At 33.3% G+C, this 17708-nt stretch overlaps 1 protein-coding gene across 2 annotated transcripts; it reads right to left on the bottom strand.

Annotated features, from left to right (window-relative positions):
- Positions 1-414: 414 nt before the first annotated feature.
- Positions 415-17277, bottom strand: LOC143049621 (opine dehydrogenase-like). Of its 2 annotated transcripts, none has more exons than XM_076223251.1 (2): positions 17200-17277; positions 415-1722 (listed from the first exon to the last, which is right to left on the bottom strand). In XM_076223251.1, the coding sequence occupies exons 1-2, from the start codon at positions 17213-17215 to the stop codon at positions 494-496; spliced, it is 1245 nt and encodes a 414-aa protein (XP_076079366.1). In that variant the 5' UTR covers positions 17216-17277; the 3' UTR covers positions 415-493. The 2 variants fall into 2 exon arrangements, with proteins under 2 accessions (XP_076079366.1, XP_076079454.1); XM_076223339.1 differs by lacking the exon at positions 17200-17277 and adding an exon at positions 14328-14440 and having other exon boundaries at positions 417-1722.
- Between the last annotated feature and the right edge of the window lie 431 nt (positions 17278-17708).

Raw genomic sequence — 17708 nt, 5'->3', positions numbered from 1 at the left:
ATGCTTTTAACTTCCATCGTGATGCTTTTGACTTCCATCATGATGCTTTTAATTTCTATCGTGATGCTTTTGACTTTCATCGTGATGCTTTTAACTTCAATCGCGATGCTTTTCTCAATTCAGTTGCATCGAGATGCTTTCGGCAAGTATCATGATACTTTTAATAAGTATCACGATACTTTTGATAAGTATCACGATACTTTTGATAAGTATCACGATACTTTTGATAAGTATCACGATGCTTTTGAGTAGTATCATGATAATTGTCAAAAGCATCGTGATACTTATTAAAACCATCACGATGGAAAAACTATCATGATGGAAGTATCATTATTTTGACACGAACGGCCACTCATAGACTTTGATTGTGATAGGATTCAATACAAATGTGAAAATAACAAAGAATTTTATTTATGCATTTACCTTTAAAATAGACATAGGAAGCACTTTCCTGCTTAATCATATCCCGAAAAAGGAATTAAATCTAACAACATTACATGTTAAAAAGTTCATCTATAGTATGCAAGCCATATGATTGAGGAGCTCTTGCAGAAGCTATATCTTTCCCAGTAAGTTTTGAACCAACAATGTATTCTTTGTCGAGCTTTGTCTGTGCCCATGCAATGATTTTGTCAATTGTTGGTGTTTCAACTCCTGCAATTTCAGCAATCCCCTTCATTACTACAAGACCGAACGGTACATCTTCTGATGTATAACGGTAGTTAAAATCGGGAACAAATTTCCCATCCTCTGTGGGAGTCATTGGATGAACAAGTCCATCATATGCTTTATTTGTTCGCATTGCCATCATTAAAGAACTTTTGTCCGCTACCTGGTCTTTGTAATAAATTTTGTACCAGTCAAAGATATGAATTACTTCTGACATATCACATCCGTTTCTTAATTTCGCAAGTTCTTTTGCTGTTGCTAGTACTTCATCACTGACTTTGGACAAAAGTTCTGCCTGAATTTCGTCAACACCTTGATAAAACAAAGGTTTTTCGGGTACTGGAGTTCCGTCCCAGTCTCCCCACTTACCGTATAACAATGGCGGATGAATTATTGATTTCGCCATTAAATTTACTGCAATATAATTTTCAATAACTTGAATGTGTGGCTTTTCTCCAAGAACTTCCTGAACTGTTTCGACGACTGGAAATAAAAGATTACATTCGCTACCAGTTAAAAAGGACATTCCTAGTGATTCTTTAAAACCAAGAATTTGTACATGCTTTCCAAATTCTAATATTCGGCATGCCCATGGTAAGGATTCAAGTGACGCAATAGTACAGGTTCTTGCCTTTTTGCCTAGCATACTCCTGCATTGAAACTCGAATCCTGCCTGACCTGGTAACCCAACTATTAACGTATTTGGCTGTAGGTAAGGTGTTATAGTTGTGAAATATTGTGCATGAGCGAAGGCTGGGACGACAAGGAAAACTATGTCAACTCCTTCCACAGCTTTTGCAGGATCTTTTGTGATAATCGATGGTTTGGAAAGAATTTCGGATTCGGTGCTATCGTTGTAAGTCACAGAGATTTTTAAATCATTGTCTTCCAAAAGTTTTGTCCATCTCTCAGCCTCGTCTTGAAACAGTGTTAAAACATTGACGTCCAAATTCTCGCGAGACGCTGCTAGAGCAGATAAACAGTGTGCTCCATTACCACCACCACAAATAAGTATTCTACGTTTAACAGGTCCTGCTGGCATTATTTCGGTAACTGGAACGAGAAAAAATTGCAAATGAAGTAAAATGTTTACATAGTCATAGGAATTTAAATATTCATATCAATATTTGGTAGATACTTCAGATACCTTGATATCATGAAGAATTCACCATACATAACAGTTGTTGTAAGTTTTTATCTTTTCTTGACAAACATGTAACTCTTTATTGTTTGTCTTATATTTGATGAAATCTGCCTTTATTTCCATTTGTAAACTTTATCATTATGTAATGGGTAGAAGTTTTAAGTAACGGGCATCAAACTGGGATCCTTTTTGAAAAGTCAAGGAAAAGTTTTATTACGTATAGTCACAAACACATAAACAAATATTTTGGATGGAACCTAATTAAATTTCTTTAATTTGATATTGACGGTCGCTTACAATGCTTTAGTGTTGTTTTTTTTTTTACCTGAATTGTATCAATAGGTTTGTTATTTATTTGAGAGCCTTGTTGTTACATGTATAAGCCAATTGAGTCATCAAGCCAAATATTTTAACAGCATTATCAAGAAAAACGTGTATGCCAAAGGTTTCTGTGCGTTCTTTGCACGAGTCTGGAACAACCTCCACCACTTACACTAAATACAGTAAGAACTTGCACAAAGATATTACTAAGTCACTGTTGGAAGTATTTGATACTTCAGATTGTGTTATCAATAGTTTTTCATTTTTTCTCTTTTAGTAGCAGCAACAATTTTCATTATTTCGATTTAAGCACTATCCACCATTGCTCGAAATAAAACCATACAAAATGTATTGTCTCATTTAGGTAATACTTGGTATCAATGGGACATACAGCCCGTAACAGAGAAGTGATCGAATTCGCGTTTCTTTACCGTCAGCATAAGTTACGTTATCTACAAACTTATTTCAGAAGTGACATAATTTAATTTTCTTCATCGACAAAATATTTAATGTGCAACGTGTAAGTTTTCATTGTTTAAGTCGAAGGTTTTTTTTAACACAGTAAAACATTTTTTATAATCAACCTCTGTCATTGGCATTTTCATTTTAACGGTAAAACGTTTCTACAATAAACATGACATCATCGATTTGCTCAATGTAGATATTATATACTGCTTGCACTGTGAATATTTATGGGATTCAACACTGTAATAGTTTTTCTTTCGTCTGATACAGAATACCCCATATCTTTTCTTTTTCATAGCTATCTGTTTATTATGTCCCCGGGATTATGTCAATCATACATTGTTGCAATACCGACATGCCTATACTTTGTCACAGAAAAAACTGAAATAAATTTCCTTCAAATCGAAGTAAAAAATACAAATGTACCCTTTAACATTTGAAATGTTGAAGACAAAATTGCTCTATATCTTAAGTTACTGACGAATATTTGAAATTTAAACCTCTATACGATGTGATGTACGGCATTTCATTTTATCATTGGTAATGATCCATATCTGACAGAGAAGAAAAATTCATAATTCTCAGAAAGTTTTCATAAATATTGTTAGATACCACTAATCGTTCCAAAAATCAAGACAACAGAGACAAATATGGAAAAAAATATGAAAATGAAAAGATATGACTTAAGTGTTAGCATGTTCACGGAGACGGCACTGAGGTCTCCACATGTTTTCAACAAGGGTAGAATTCAAAACCTTGAATATGAAAGCCTCGAAATCCACGATACTTTTTCTGTGCGGTAGTTATATCTACAAATTCCAATCATGTACACGACATATAATACATGTATATTCATACATGTATATTTATATATTGGGAATTTATTTTTGTTTCCAAACAGAATTATAAGGTTATGTATAAGTGCCTCCGTTCACTGCACAATTGTAAATTGTCTTCCTAAAGACCAACAAAAATTAATGGCACAAGTTCACGTAGTCATAAAAAAAGTCGTATAATTTACGTTATCGAACAAAAAATCAGAAATACGGAATATTATATGTGAATCGTTAGGAAATCCGTTTCCCCTACATGTTTTAAAAGTCAAAGAAAAATGTTTTCCCTGATACAAACGTTTTAAGAACCAGCTTTGTGTAACCTATAGACAAATTCGACTGGATATAAGGAAGTTAATATGTTTACTCTGATTTGAAATTATCTTTTAGAACTTTTTTTAGTAATTGAGAACCTATGTTGTTTATGGGTAATAGGTGAAATGTTGCATGATCCCTCAAAATGACAGCAAGCGCAGTTTTCCGGACGATTTTCATTTGTACACTGCTAAAAACTGTCAGGTCCTGGCCATGGTATATTTTGGAGAAAATTTTTTTTACTGATTTTTACTAAAAAAAAATATTCTCTGTGTGTGCCATTGCAAGAAATAGTTTTGCTCGTTATTTTGTCATATTTAAAAAAAATTCTCAACTAAATTTTCCCGTTTAAACTGTACTAGAAAAAAGTTTGGCATGTTAAACGGACGAAGACATATTCTAACAGAAGTACAAATACAAGTCCTCCCCTTTGTGTATACATATGAGAAAACATTTGAAAGTTATTGATTGAATTCAAATCCATAACACATACGGTACACATTGTAGTCCGAAAAAATAAAGGACTTCATTCCTATCAAACACCTTTTTAATTGTTTACCAGTATATTTCTTTTAGTTCTGGGTAAAATTGTAAAGGAAATAATACTATCAAGACGTCCTTCCATAAATCTTTTTTTTTCTGTTCTGACTTTGAAGAAATGACTACTTTTCGCCCAATCGAAATGGTGCATGGACATATTTTGTTTCATATTATTAGAATTATTTTCAATATTATTAATATTAAACTTGATTATCGACACATGAAAGTTTGTCAGCATTGTCAATCTTTTTAACGTTAAAGTACCAATAGTTCGGTCACTACTCAAATAAGTTTGTCGGTAACGTAGCTAATTTTGACGGTAAAGAAACATCAATTCGATCACTTCTCTGTTACGGGCTGTATTTATCAGCCTTTTATTATTGATCTCCTTTAAACTTGAATGGGTAAGGGACGACATCAAAAGATCAATGAAGGATAACAAACTTGTTTCAAATAGTTTGGGGGTGGGGTAAACATTGCTGCAATTTTTGTTTAATTGACATCGATTTTACATATATCCTTATTGGTCAATTAATTTTCCCCAAATTATGTTAGGAGGGGGTAGTTGGTCAATGAAAAAACTATGTAAATTAAGATTTTTTTTTTATCCTACATTGAACTTTTGATATCGTCCCTAATTTTGAACATCAAACGACATATTTTCTTTATTTTAGGACTTGAATAGTTTTTAAAAAAAAAATAATTATAGGACTGTGTGTAAAAGCACTGACCGAAGCACATTCCGCTTTATATTTGAAAATGTGCGCACGATCAACGCTTTTACGACCCTATGAAATTATTAAAGAATCATTCGATTCATTTTAATTATGTTTTCATGTAACAAGAAGAAAACTAAGAGTCATTTCAAGCGTCTCGTTTGTTTTTCAATGCATTATTTTAACATTGTCACGGATAGCACAATAAGTCATAGCTGTTGAATCTTTAATATGGTATCAAACTTCCTCGTGATTGTTGTTAGCCAATCAAAATTACGGATTATGGAACATGCATGTAATGTAATCCTTTTAGTACTAATGCAATTTTAAGATAGATGTTCTTAATAATATTCTTACGAAGATTTTCATTTTCCCCAACATGCTATTTATAGTCGAACATAATGTCACTACATTTAAGATATTGTTAACTTTTTATACATGCAAAGTTACTCGGATGGACAGTGTTCTCATTGGCACACATACCACAACTTTATATTTATACATTTTTTGAAAATTGGCATAACGATAGTTGATACATGTATAATTGAGGATATGCAGGGGTTTCATGAGTAACTTTATGTAAACTAGTTAGAGAGCTGTGGAAATTAAAAAAAGTTGTTTGAATATGTATATGAATATGAAGGTATTTTGAATTAGTGGTCTGACACCTATATAAATTTTATAGCGTGAAGAAGTATAGAGTATAATAAGAGAGAGTTAAACACGTTATCATCTTAAAATGGTTGGTAGACAGCTTCATTGAAGTTGATTCATTTTCAGCAGCCGACTTTAGCTGTTTCAATCAACATTGTTAGAGTAACTCATGATATTACATGCTATTCAATTGGTCGATGTGTTCAATATAGTCCCTATAAATTCAATCGATTTTCATCGTGGCATATACGAAACTGCTAGTTTTCCGTCTTTGAAAAAGACAAAAATATAAAACATTCCTGTAGACTTAGAGCCTTAAATCTAAAATGCCCTCAAACTTCTGGAATCAACTGAAATCCAGTTAAAATATCAATTTCACACTTTCATTCTAAATTGGACAACCCGATTAACAAAAGATTGTTGGCCGATGATATGAATAAAAAATATGAAAACTATTTAATAATAAAAATCATCATTAAATTTTCTTGTATTTAAAATGTCAAAAGATAATAATCTTTGTTAGAAACATTGAATTCATACAGATCGGACATCGTTTGATAAGAAGAAGAAAAAAATACAGACTTCCACATTCTGAAGGTTTGCGAGTCGTGTAAATTCAGTCGATAGAAACAACGACCATTCTCATTAAATCAGGAAAAATAACTTGACTATGAACGTATTAATAATCATGATCGAATACTGCTACTACTACTACTATACTACGGCCTTAGGGTTTAACGACCTTGACTTCCCATGAGGGTCTCGCATGAGCGGTTCGAATATTGAAAAATACCCCTGCAACTATAAGATGTCTATGCAGCACTAAAGGTCATACAGTTACAGGGGAGATGATGACGTTGATAAAGCACAAGTCCCACTAGACCACGATCGCACTACACTCACCGCGATCTACAATAAATTCAGATCGTGGTGAAGTCGCGGTATGAGCGGCATGAACATGTAAATTTTCGTTGCTTTCACAATGCTACTACGTCCTCACGATCCCGCTACGATTATACCACGTTCTAACCCGCCAATTCTGCGACCTCTCTACGCTTATCAAGTTCTCACTACGACCATACCACGAGTTATCCGATTGCAACACGGTCTTACCACGCTTCTACTGCGAATATAGTACGTTCTTACCACGATTATACTACGTTCATAGCGCGATCTTACATTTTCAGTAATAAAGTCAACATCGTGTTCCATATCTATACTATTCCATTCCTTCTATTTCTGATTAATACATAGATTTCTCGGAAACAATACAGTCATGCCACCAAAATCTTCTAGAACACGTGGGCGTGGCGAAAGGGGTTGATGTAGAGGCAGAGGGAGCTCTGATAGTAACGAATCATGACCAAGCAGAGATTTCGGACCGACCAATTCAACCTAAATTACAAACTTTTGCTGGTCCATAAAGCTCAAATGGCGATATTTTAGTGAACGATAGCAGAGATGACACGGATGTGTCAATAGATATAGGAAGATGTGGTATGAGTGCCAATGAGACAACTCTCCACCCAAGTATCAATTTACAAAAGTAAACCATTATAGACCAAGGTACGGCCTTCAACTAGGAGCCTGGGCTCACATCGAACAGCAAGTTATAAAGGGCCCCAACAATAACTAGTGTAAAACCATTCAAACAGGAAAACCAACGGTCTAATCTATATAAACGAGAAGCATGGGTGAGCAGTTAGAGAAAATGGACAAGAACTACATACAGAAAAAACAAAACCTGGAGATATATAATAAATTTTATGTGAAAATGACAATGAGAATAATGGTCGTTGTATTAACGCAGTCAGGTCGTAAGAAGAGCGTGATGAGGACGGCAAGGGCGTTCTAGAATCGTACTATGGTCTTGAACAGCTGTTGTAAACGTATTATAGTCGTAGTGGAAGCGTAGTTGGGTCTCGGTGACAACGTGATGGTCGTAATAACGTCTCTTTAGGATCGTAGCGCAGTCTCTCCGAATGGAATAACGCTTTCGCCACGCTCTCGCTACGATGGTACAGTGACCTTTGCGATCTTACCACGACCTTAGTGCGCTCTAGCTACGCTTCTACTACGACTTGATTTCGCCACGACCGCACCACGATTGTTTTGAACATGTTCAAAGTTGGCCACGCTCATCACGATCTTGAAGACCTCACCACGACCGTTATACGAACTTCTTGCGATCGTGGCCTAGTGGGACTGCGGTATAACGTAAATTGTTATTTTCGCGACGTCAAACTATGACTTATTGGGAGAAGATTCAGTTTTCGACTGATTTTCATCATTCAAACTTATCTAACTTGAAAACGAATTCATGGACCCCTCTTTTTTAAAAATGCCATTTGGTTTGATTACGTAAGAAAATTATGTGTGCCAATTTCTGTCGAAAGGAAAAACACGTCCACAAATCCGAATTTTGAGCAAATATATAAAATTTGGACCTCACTTTACTAAAAAAGTAGCACTTAATGGCATATTTTGTACAGTAATATGCTTACACAGAGGAAGAATACACACGCAAAAGAAAAATCATATTTTGAAGGACAGTAAAAAAAAAAAAATATATTACTACATCAAAATCTAAAAGACAGAAAAATACTCCAAATAACAGTGAATAAACTGTTGTGCTTCATAAGGTTAAGAATTTTATGATCTACCTGTCTTGTTTTATTTCATTACTTTTAAAATCCGTTCATTAATTTTATCCTTTTCGGCAATGAGGCATCACGCAATAGCGAACTGAAAAATTGCTCTTGTTTATTGCTGGTGGAGGTTTCGTCCCCGAGGGTATCACCAGCCCAGTAGTCAACACTTCGGTGTTGACATGAATATCAATAATGTGGTCATTTTTATAACTTTTCTGTTTACAAAACTTTAAATTTTTGGAAAACTAAGGATTTTCTTATCCCAGGCATAGATTACCTTAGCATTATTTGGCACAACTTTTTGGAATTTTGGATCCTAATGCTCTTCAACTTTGTACTTGTTTGGCTTTATAAATATTTAGATATGAGCGTCACTGATGAGTCTTATGTAGACGAAACGCGCGTCTGGCGTACTAAATTATAATCCTGGTATCTTTGATAACTATTAACGTTCATTCATTCATTCGAATTTGATTAAATTTCAATTAATTATCTTTATTAATCAATAATTATTAGTAGTTTCATGTTTTGATTATCTAAAAATGGTAACGAGAACATTTTTAATGGAAAAAATAATATCTTAATATTCCTCAAACCGTAATGTTATATTTAAAAAATGTTTGATAGTATTGAACTGATTCTTTTCCCCATGATATAACATGATATGTGATGTCTGCAAGTTTAGTGTGGTGGAATTTATAATCAGTGAGTTTAAATAAAGATGTGATCGTCCATTCGATATGAATTTGTTATAAACGTAAGAATCTATCATAAACTGTTATTTAGGTAATTTATATTTACGAAATAGCACAATATACCTGTAAAAAAAGAAACCAAAATAGTCTTAGCGGCGTCATGTTTTTCTCTGATTATTTATGGCGTCTTTACAGTTCTTTAGTTCTAAATTCATATTTTTGTTATTTTAATAGCTTTTATTGACCTTACTCTAGCTGCCAGAAACTGCAATTACTCTCAGATCTGTACTTTGTGTATTTCTTGTTGTTAGGGATTTATAAATACCCTGCCACGTCCGATATGTGGGTTCGAGAGATTTTTTTCTGCTTTTCATTGGTCTGATGAGTTCAACTGATTTTTATAGTTTGTTTATATATAACACCCAAAGTTCCGTGTTAGCGGGAAAATTTAGCGCTTACAAACATGTTAACCCCGCCACATTATTTATTCCAAAGTCAGGAACTGTAGTTCAGTGGTTGTCATTGGTTCATGTCATATTTGTTTTCCGTAAATTATTTTGTTTAAAATTAGGCCGTTAGTTTTCTCAATTGAATTGATTCATAGTTTTCATGTCGGGGCCTTTGATAGCAGGCTATACGGTATGGGTTTTTCTCATTGTTGAAGGCCCTATGGTTGTCATTAACTATAAATAAAATTGAGAATGGAAATGGGGAATGTGTCAAAGAGACAACAACCCGACCAAATAAAAAACAACAGCAGAGGGTCACCAACAGGTCTTCAATGTACCGAGAAATTCCCGCACCCGGAGGCGTCCTTCAGCTGGCCCCTAAACAAATATATACTAGTCCAGTGATAATGAACGCCATACTAATTTCATGATTACATTCACTTCATTTTAACTTGGTGGATAGTTGTCTCATTGGCAAGCATAACACCTCTTTTTTTATACTTACAGTTATCTTGTAGAAAACTTTAGGAAGATTGGTTGATATTTGCTGAGCACTCAGTGGCAAATATGTCATGCATGATCAGAACTAAAATTAATATATCAAATAAGAAGATTCTGCAAAGTGAATTTGCATTGCTATACGACGTGTCTATGTATTTTGTAAATACAACATTCATGATCTAGTAATCATTTTTGATGTTTCTTTTGTGGTTTCGGTTTGATAATTTGTTATGTCTGGTCGTTTGTAGTCCAAATTATTATAAATTTGCCCTTTCCAAAACATCATTGTCATGAAAATTCCTAGAACGAGTTTTGTATAAACAAATTTAACCCAGATTCAACCCACCATTTTTCTTGCAATGTCCTGTACTAGGTTAGGCATTTGGCAGTTGTTATCAAATAGTTCGTTTCTATGTATGTTGGCGTTTGTTTTTGTTGCACTTCAGTGTTCCTGTTTTTCCTATGTTTTCCCCTTGGTTTTAGTTTTTAAACCGATTTTTTTTTGCTCTCAATCGATTTATGACCTTTGAACACCGGTATACTACTATTTTCTTAATTTGAGCTTTTTACTTTTATATTTTGGAACTCCTTTGTCTTATTCACAGACTATACATTGGATATTCCCCCTATCATCCTTATATATTATCTCAATACACTTCCAGAAATATTTTTTAACAAACAACAAATTTCTCGAAGAGAAAATGCATTAAGTATTTGAGGTGATCACGTCTAACCAATGCATTGCTTAATTGAAATTCTGTTATTTCAAATATATTTTCTTAGTTTAACATTCAATTTCCCCATCCATTTCATATGGGGGAAACCAACATCTTTTAATAGCCAAGAATAATATTTTTTTTCAAATGGCTTTTCAAATCTTTATTTATGATTTTGAATTCATATGCATTAACTACTAAAAAAAAACTTCATTGGTGAAATATCGCTATATTATCTCGGATGCGAAAAAAATACTTTTGAATAGTACGATTCATTTCCATCACTTCACACACAATAATGACGAATGGATTCTCGTTGCTTTGAATGTTTTCCGATTCTGAGGAATAGATAATCGATTATTGTTAATAATCAAGAATATGTTTTCTGCGTGTGAATTCTGTGTTGTAAATTGTCTCAATGTTTACATAATCAAAATACAAGTAAAAAGAAAAATAGAACAGTTTCTGAAATTAAAAGAAAACCCGACATAATATATCAAATTCTGAATCTTCTCAACCTGTCAAGCAATCAAATAACTGGGATGTATAGACCACAAAAAAGACAATTTTAATCTACAGAGCACAAGAATAGACTTGAGCTTATTGTTTTTTTCTGAGACACTGCGTTAAATTAAGATCTGTTGATATGAAACTGTGGAAGACAGGGAAAATGCTGCAAAGACAATTATCGTCTTATTATAATATAGATCATGTTATGTAAAATGTGTCAAGACGCTTTTCTAAGGAATAAAGTTATCCTATTCTACAAATAATTTCAAGGTCATAAACTCGGTACTAGTGACTATGGTGAAGTTGCAACTTATAAATTTGAGAAAATTGTTGAGAATATGCCGAAGCTTCCAATAGAAAACAGAAACAGTAGACAAACGTATTAGCGAAGAAAAACATACAGAAAACCTGATATTCTATCTTCATTAGTCCAAAATTTTACTATGAAACCTTTATATCTATATCACAATGTAAATTAAGACGAAATTTAACGGCAGGTCAGTATAATTCAGTTTGAGTATAATAATGCAAGCAGGTAGCTCTTCACATGAATAAACATGCGGTAGTTGTCATTAATTAGAAGTAATGTTTATCGCTATCTATAAAAATCTGCACAAAAATATTAATACGATGCAATGGTGGTTTTCGTCGGCACAATCAGTGAATTAACTAAACCGGCGAAAAAATTGATAAATATTATACATATTTATAGACATTTGGCTACTTTGATATTGACCTATACTTATTTTCAAAAAATTATATTAATACATAGTATATAGCAAATTGTCATAAACAAGCACATAGTTGATTTAAAAAAAAATCAGTGATATATTACAATTATACAATAGGATCAAAATCTTGTTTGTAAACATGGAGCTGAAGTGGTAAACTATCTGACAGTAATATGGTTCATGGACAAAATAGACTGGCTACATATGCAACAATTACTTTCTTGCTATTGAGAAACTTGGATTTATGTATAAGAGTCTTAAGAAACAACCAACTGGCAAATTTAATAAGTAGTAATAACGAAGCTAAACAAAAAAGAATTTTAAGATTTGTGCTAAAAGGATGTAACTATATCGTCCTGTTTAACTTTAAAAAAGCGAATATTACAAGGAAAATTCATCGGAAACATTACCACAAAACTGTATTATTGTATAAAACAAATTAAATGGTTTACACTGGTATCAATTTATGTCAATAACTCGAAATAAAAAAATACATTTGAAATAGATATGGAATGCTGGTTTATTGCTTGGATGTACAAGTACCCTCCAACGTACACTCTGTGTTTTTGTTAGATGTATTTTTATTTGTATCCATTTGATGAGTTGAGCATTTTTGAACTTTTTTAAGTCTGTTCTTATCTTGTATTGTTACACCATATTCCCAGTGTAAGGAGAGGGTTGAGTGCCCGCTAACATGTTTAATTCCGCCACATTCAGTCAGGAGCCTGTAGGTCCGTGGTTGTCGTTTGTTGCTGTGTTACATTATTTTGTACATCAGTAAGCCATTAGTTTTCTCGTTTGAATTGTTTTAAATTTTGTCATTTCGGGCCTTTGTTCATTGTTGAAGGCCATACGGTGACCTATAATTTTTAATTCCTGTGTCATTTGGTCTCTTGTGGAGAGTTGTATTATTTGCAATCATACCACATCTTCTTTTGTCATAGGATTAAACATTTAATTATAATCGTACGAATGCTTACACATTGCTTACATTCACTTCATTTGAACTTTGATGGATCGTCGTCTTTAATGGCAATCATTTAATTTGTACAAACATTTATTGTTAACTGGATATTATGCCTCGTTCACACGGACATTTAATTCGAATTGAATGCGAATCGAATTCGCTTATCGCGTTCACACACTCTTCTTTTTTAATTCGAATTGATTCGAATTAACTAATTCGCATTAGAAATACGTTTTTGTTAATACGAATTAAAAGGTAACGTCGTTTGGACAGTATAGCGAATTTGACGCGCATTGCAATTCGAATTAGAACTGCCTGACGTAAAATGTTTCGAATGCGAATTAAAGTAATTCGAATTACGTGTGAACTCAGCATTATACAAAAGATGGCGGAATGCAGGAAAAGATGATCTGATTTTGTTTCGATGAAAACGTCAAACGAGAAAAACGTTAGTGAATGTTCAGACCAAAAAAAATCATGATCCAACCAAATTAATCATATACGAGTCTAAACAAATAACCAACCAGAAAACATTACTTGTACTATCAATAAAATTGAGAATGGAAATGGGGAATGTGCCAAAGAGACAACAACCCGACCATAGAGCAGACAACAGCAGAAGGTCACCAACAGGTCTTCAATTAATGCAACGAGAAATTCTCGCACCCGGAGGCGTCTTTCAGCTGGCCCCTAAACAAATATATACTGGTTCAGTGATAATGAACACCATACTAATCTCCAAATTGTACACAAGAAACTAAAAGTTAAAATAATACAAGACTAACAAAGGCCAGAGGCTCCTGACTTGGGACAGGCGCATAAATGCGGCGGGGTTAAACATGTTTGTGAGATCTCAACCCTCCCCTATACCTCTAGCCAATGCAGAAAAGTAAACGCATAACAATAATCACATTAAAATTCAGTTCAAGAGAAGTCCGAGTCTGATTCCAGAAGATGTAACCAAAGAAAATAAACAAAATGACAATAATACATAAATAATATCAGACTACTAGCAGTTAACTGACATGCCAGCTCCGGACCTCAATTAAACTGATTGAAAAATTATGTCTTCATCATATGGCACAATCCTCCCCGTGAGGGGTTTAGTATCATACCATCATAACATATATGAGAAGAACATAACCCGTGTCATGCCAACAACTGGTTTATTAATAATAAAGGTATCAAACCTTTTTGTAATGAACAGCGAAAAGTATAACAGTCTTTAGATTTGTGTCGTGATACTGTTTTTTTCATTTTTAGCCATGGCGTTGTCAGTTTATTTTCGATTTATGAAATTGACTTTTCCTCTGGTATCTTTCGCCCCTATTTGATAAGGACTGTAAAAACATCCGTGAGCTGTATTGGTTTATATCCTTTTGCAATTTGTCTTTTTTCGGATATCCGTTTCCTTGGCAATCATACCGACATAATTATAAACATACAATACCTCTGAACTGCATATAATTCTTTGTACGATCTAATATAAATATTGACGAAAATCGAGGCTCGTCAAGCTCTTCTCCCTTTTCGTGCCGGGGATATATGTAAGACTCAGATCGACGTCCGGTCTCTAATCGACTTCTAATGCTGACGTCACAATAAAATAAGATTCCAATCGACGTCCAATTTTTGGCTCCTCTAATCGACGTCCAATTTTTAGCTTCACTAATCGACGTCCGTTTTAACGGACTTATGGAAAGATCCAAACGCCGAGACATTTTTTGCCAACATGCCGTATTATATTCGACCATATTCTTATAACAAATTAACAAAACTGCCGAAATAACAGAACTGAAACTTGGGTTGTCCGAGAAAGTAGTAAAGACAGTTCTAGGTCAATATTTTTACAACCAAAACAAAGTATATGTGACACATAAAATATATATATATATATATATATATATATATATATTTTTAAATGTATTACCGATGTTTACAGGTTGTAATATTAATTTTCAAGTAATTTAAGAGCTTATTAAACAACAATGTGGTGTGGTGTGATTGCTAATCGGACAACTATACACTAGAGTTCAAATGAAGTGGAAGTAAGCAGTTATATAGCCCTTTTCTTTTACAGCTTGCTGTTTGGTGTGAGCCAAGGCCGGATTTTGACTTAAAATGGTTTTCTATTATAAACTGACTTGGATGGAGAGTTGTCTCATTAGCACTCATACCACATCTTCTTATATCAAAAATCCGAAAAAAAATATGCAAGACATAAACCAACAACAACCAATAGACTACAGACACATAGACTATTTGGCTGGGTTTAACATGTTTGTGAGCGCGTAACCTTCCCCTTACCTGGAATAGTGGTGTAACAGGACAACATAAAACAAATGTTCACTCCAGGTTTAAAATTAATAAATTTGTTGAAAAATATCTTACAGAGTCAAAATTATAGAACTCTAAAAACAATTGGCATTTACTCCTTCCTTTTGTCCATAGTCGAAAACTGAGTGTTGCCCAATATATATGTGTTTTTGTTTTCTTTGTCGTTTGGTTCTTATTTACGTATACTCACATGCCACTTATCAATATGCATGTACATGTATAAGTGTAAGTGCAGCAATTTATCATTTTATTATTCATTGATATTGGATATCGATTAGTGACTACAATAAATTAAGACGTCGTTTTGTCAATACATGACAGCACAATGGACGGCGATTAGAGGAACGGACGTCGATCTAATCTAGCATATATATTTCTTCTTTTAATATAACGTGAAATTTTAACCGGACACTTTAACCTTCCGTTATCTATCATTCCACGTAGTGGTAATAGTTTTTTGTTTGTTTTATAAAAATCGACATGGTTAAATGTGGAACGTGGAAAGGACATAAAACAACCTTTACGTAAACAATAATGTTATCATTGCCGCTTCCATAATGCTGAAGTAGAATATCAGGACTGTATGGAGATTTGTCACATTGGCACTCATACAAGATCGTTTTAGAATGAAATTCAAAACAGTGTGGCTGTGGCCATTGATTGACACATTAAATTCATCCATTGACTGGGACAATTTAGGTGAACGTTTGTATGTAACGACCACTGCTCACTATGTACTTTTTAAAGACACTTAAACTATGGGGTCACCAAAGGTTCTCAACACCTTAATAAAGTAATTCGAAAAATTAATCAGAAATAACACGATGTTTTGATTTATATCAATTATATAAATCAAAACATAAAGGTTATTCCTGATTAATTTTTCGAATTATTTTATAATTAAAGGCGTTAAGAAACCTTTTTTGACCCCACAGTTTAAATGTCTATCATAGGTACGTCGTGAACAGTGGTCGTTACAGACAAACGTTCACGTAAATTGTCCCAGTCAATGGATGAATTTAATGTGTCAATCAATGGCCACAGCCACACTGTTTTGAATTTCATTCTATATCTATGTACTTGTAAAATTGAGCATCTTTTTTTGTAGACCGGATATCTTTACAATCGATTGCCGATTGCAGGACAAAGTGAATTACGATTTTTTTTATGATTGAAAACGTCATTAAATGTTCAGAGCAAAGAAAGTTCATGGCCAAGCAGAATGTTATGCCTATGAGAGTCACACAATCTAGAGTCAATGTATTCCCACTGACACCTGTCAAATCTCGACAAAAATGCTAACAAGATACAATTTATGTAACTGTCAATCTTCCACTTTGTAGAGAACTAAGTTTGCCTCCTACATGTAGTATAATGTCAGAGTTAATATTTCTAACAATTCTAATAAATTGTTATTGTAATTTTTCATGAGAAAAAAGGAAGAAAGTTTTATTATCAATATTTAAAAAAGACATCATTTGTTTTGGATTTACATAAATTCTTTTTTAATAAATTTGCCTTTAAATACATGTTCCTTAGAGAGACTAAAGATACAAAATGGACACTCAAACGTACAGTCGAAAAAAAAAAACTGAATTCGTCATGACAAAAAAAGACGAAAAGACAATCAACAATATACATAACACAACATAGAAAAGAAATAAGATTTTATCTTATTTTGATCTCTATCGACTTTTGCCATAACAAGAGAAAATTAAGCCGTTTCGCCACAAGACTATAAATAAAAAGTCTATCAATATTGACTGTAAATTATAATGCAAAAATAGCAAAGTTATAAAGAACTATACAATAGTCGTCTTTGTTCTTAAAATTGAAGGTTAGTTTCGGAAAAAAATTATGAAAATAAGTCGAATATACAGTTATAAAACATGGTACATAATAACTTATTTAGAACACATTATCGCTTCTGCTTTTTTTTTAAACGATGCAGTTGTTAAAGATATCTTTTAAAATAAAAGCCATACCTCTTTTGCTAAGCATACAATCCTCTGCAACAACATTCAGTTAGAAAATTCTGTCTAACATATAGCGATGTCGTTCCCAATTCATCACTTATTGCTGACTTGGGAGAAACCGAGCAGTCGTAGTATAGTTAAGGTCATTGGATAATGCCAATCAATACATAACTATACTTTACAATTACCAAAGGAATTCCGCTTACTGAAAAGTTGTAATCAAATTTAAGATTTCAAGGAAATTTGTTGTCATATTAAACAATCTCAGTCGTAATCACAAATTTAGTAATGAAATGAGCGCAAGGCAAAACTGATTTAGTAACGAACAATCCGCCCTCACTTTGAAAGCGATAATCTGTCAAGAACGATTCTTTTATTTGAAACAAGATTTAACAGCACACATTGTGTGAAATGGGCTTTTAAGGCGAAGTGTACGTAATTAAACTACACAATGGATTTTTTTTAAATTTTACATGTAGATTCTGCTTGTAAAAATAAATCGGAAAATAAAATAAAAA

This window comes from Mytilus galloprovincialis, chromosome 1 (genome assembly GCF_965363235.1).
Source record: "Mytilus galloprovincialis chromosome 1, xbMytGall1.hap1.1, whole genome shotgun sequence".
NCBI classification, from domain to species: domain Eukaryota; kingdom Metazoa; phylum Mollusca; class Bivalvia; order Mytilida; family Mytilidae; genus Mytilus; species Mytilus galloprovincialis.
This window is presented reverse-complemented; position numbering and strand designations above follow the sequence as displayed.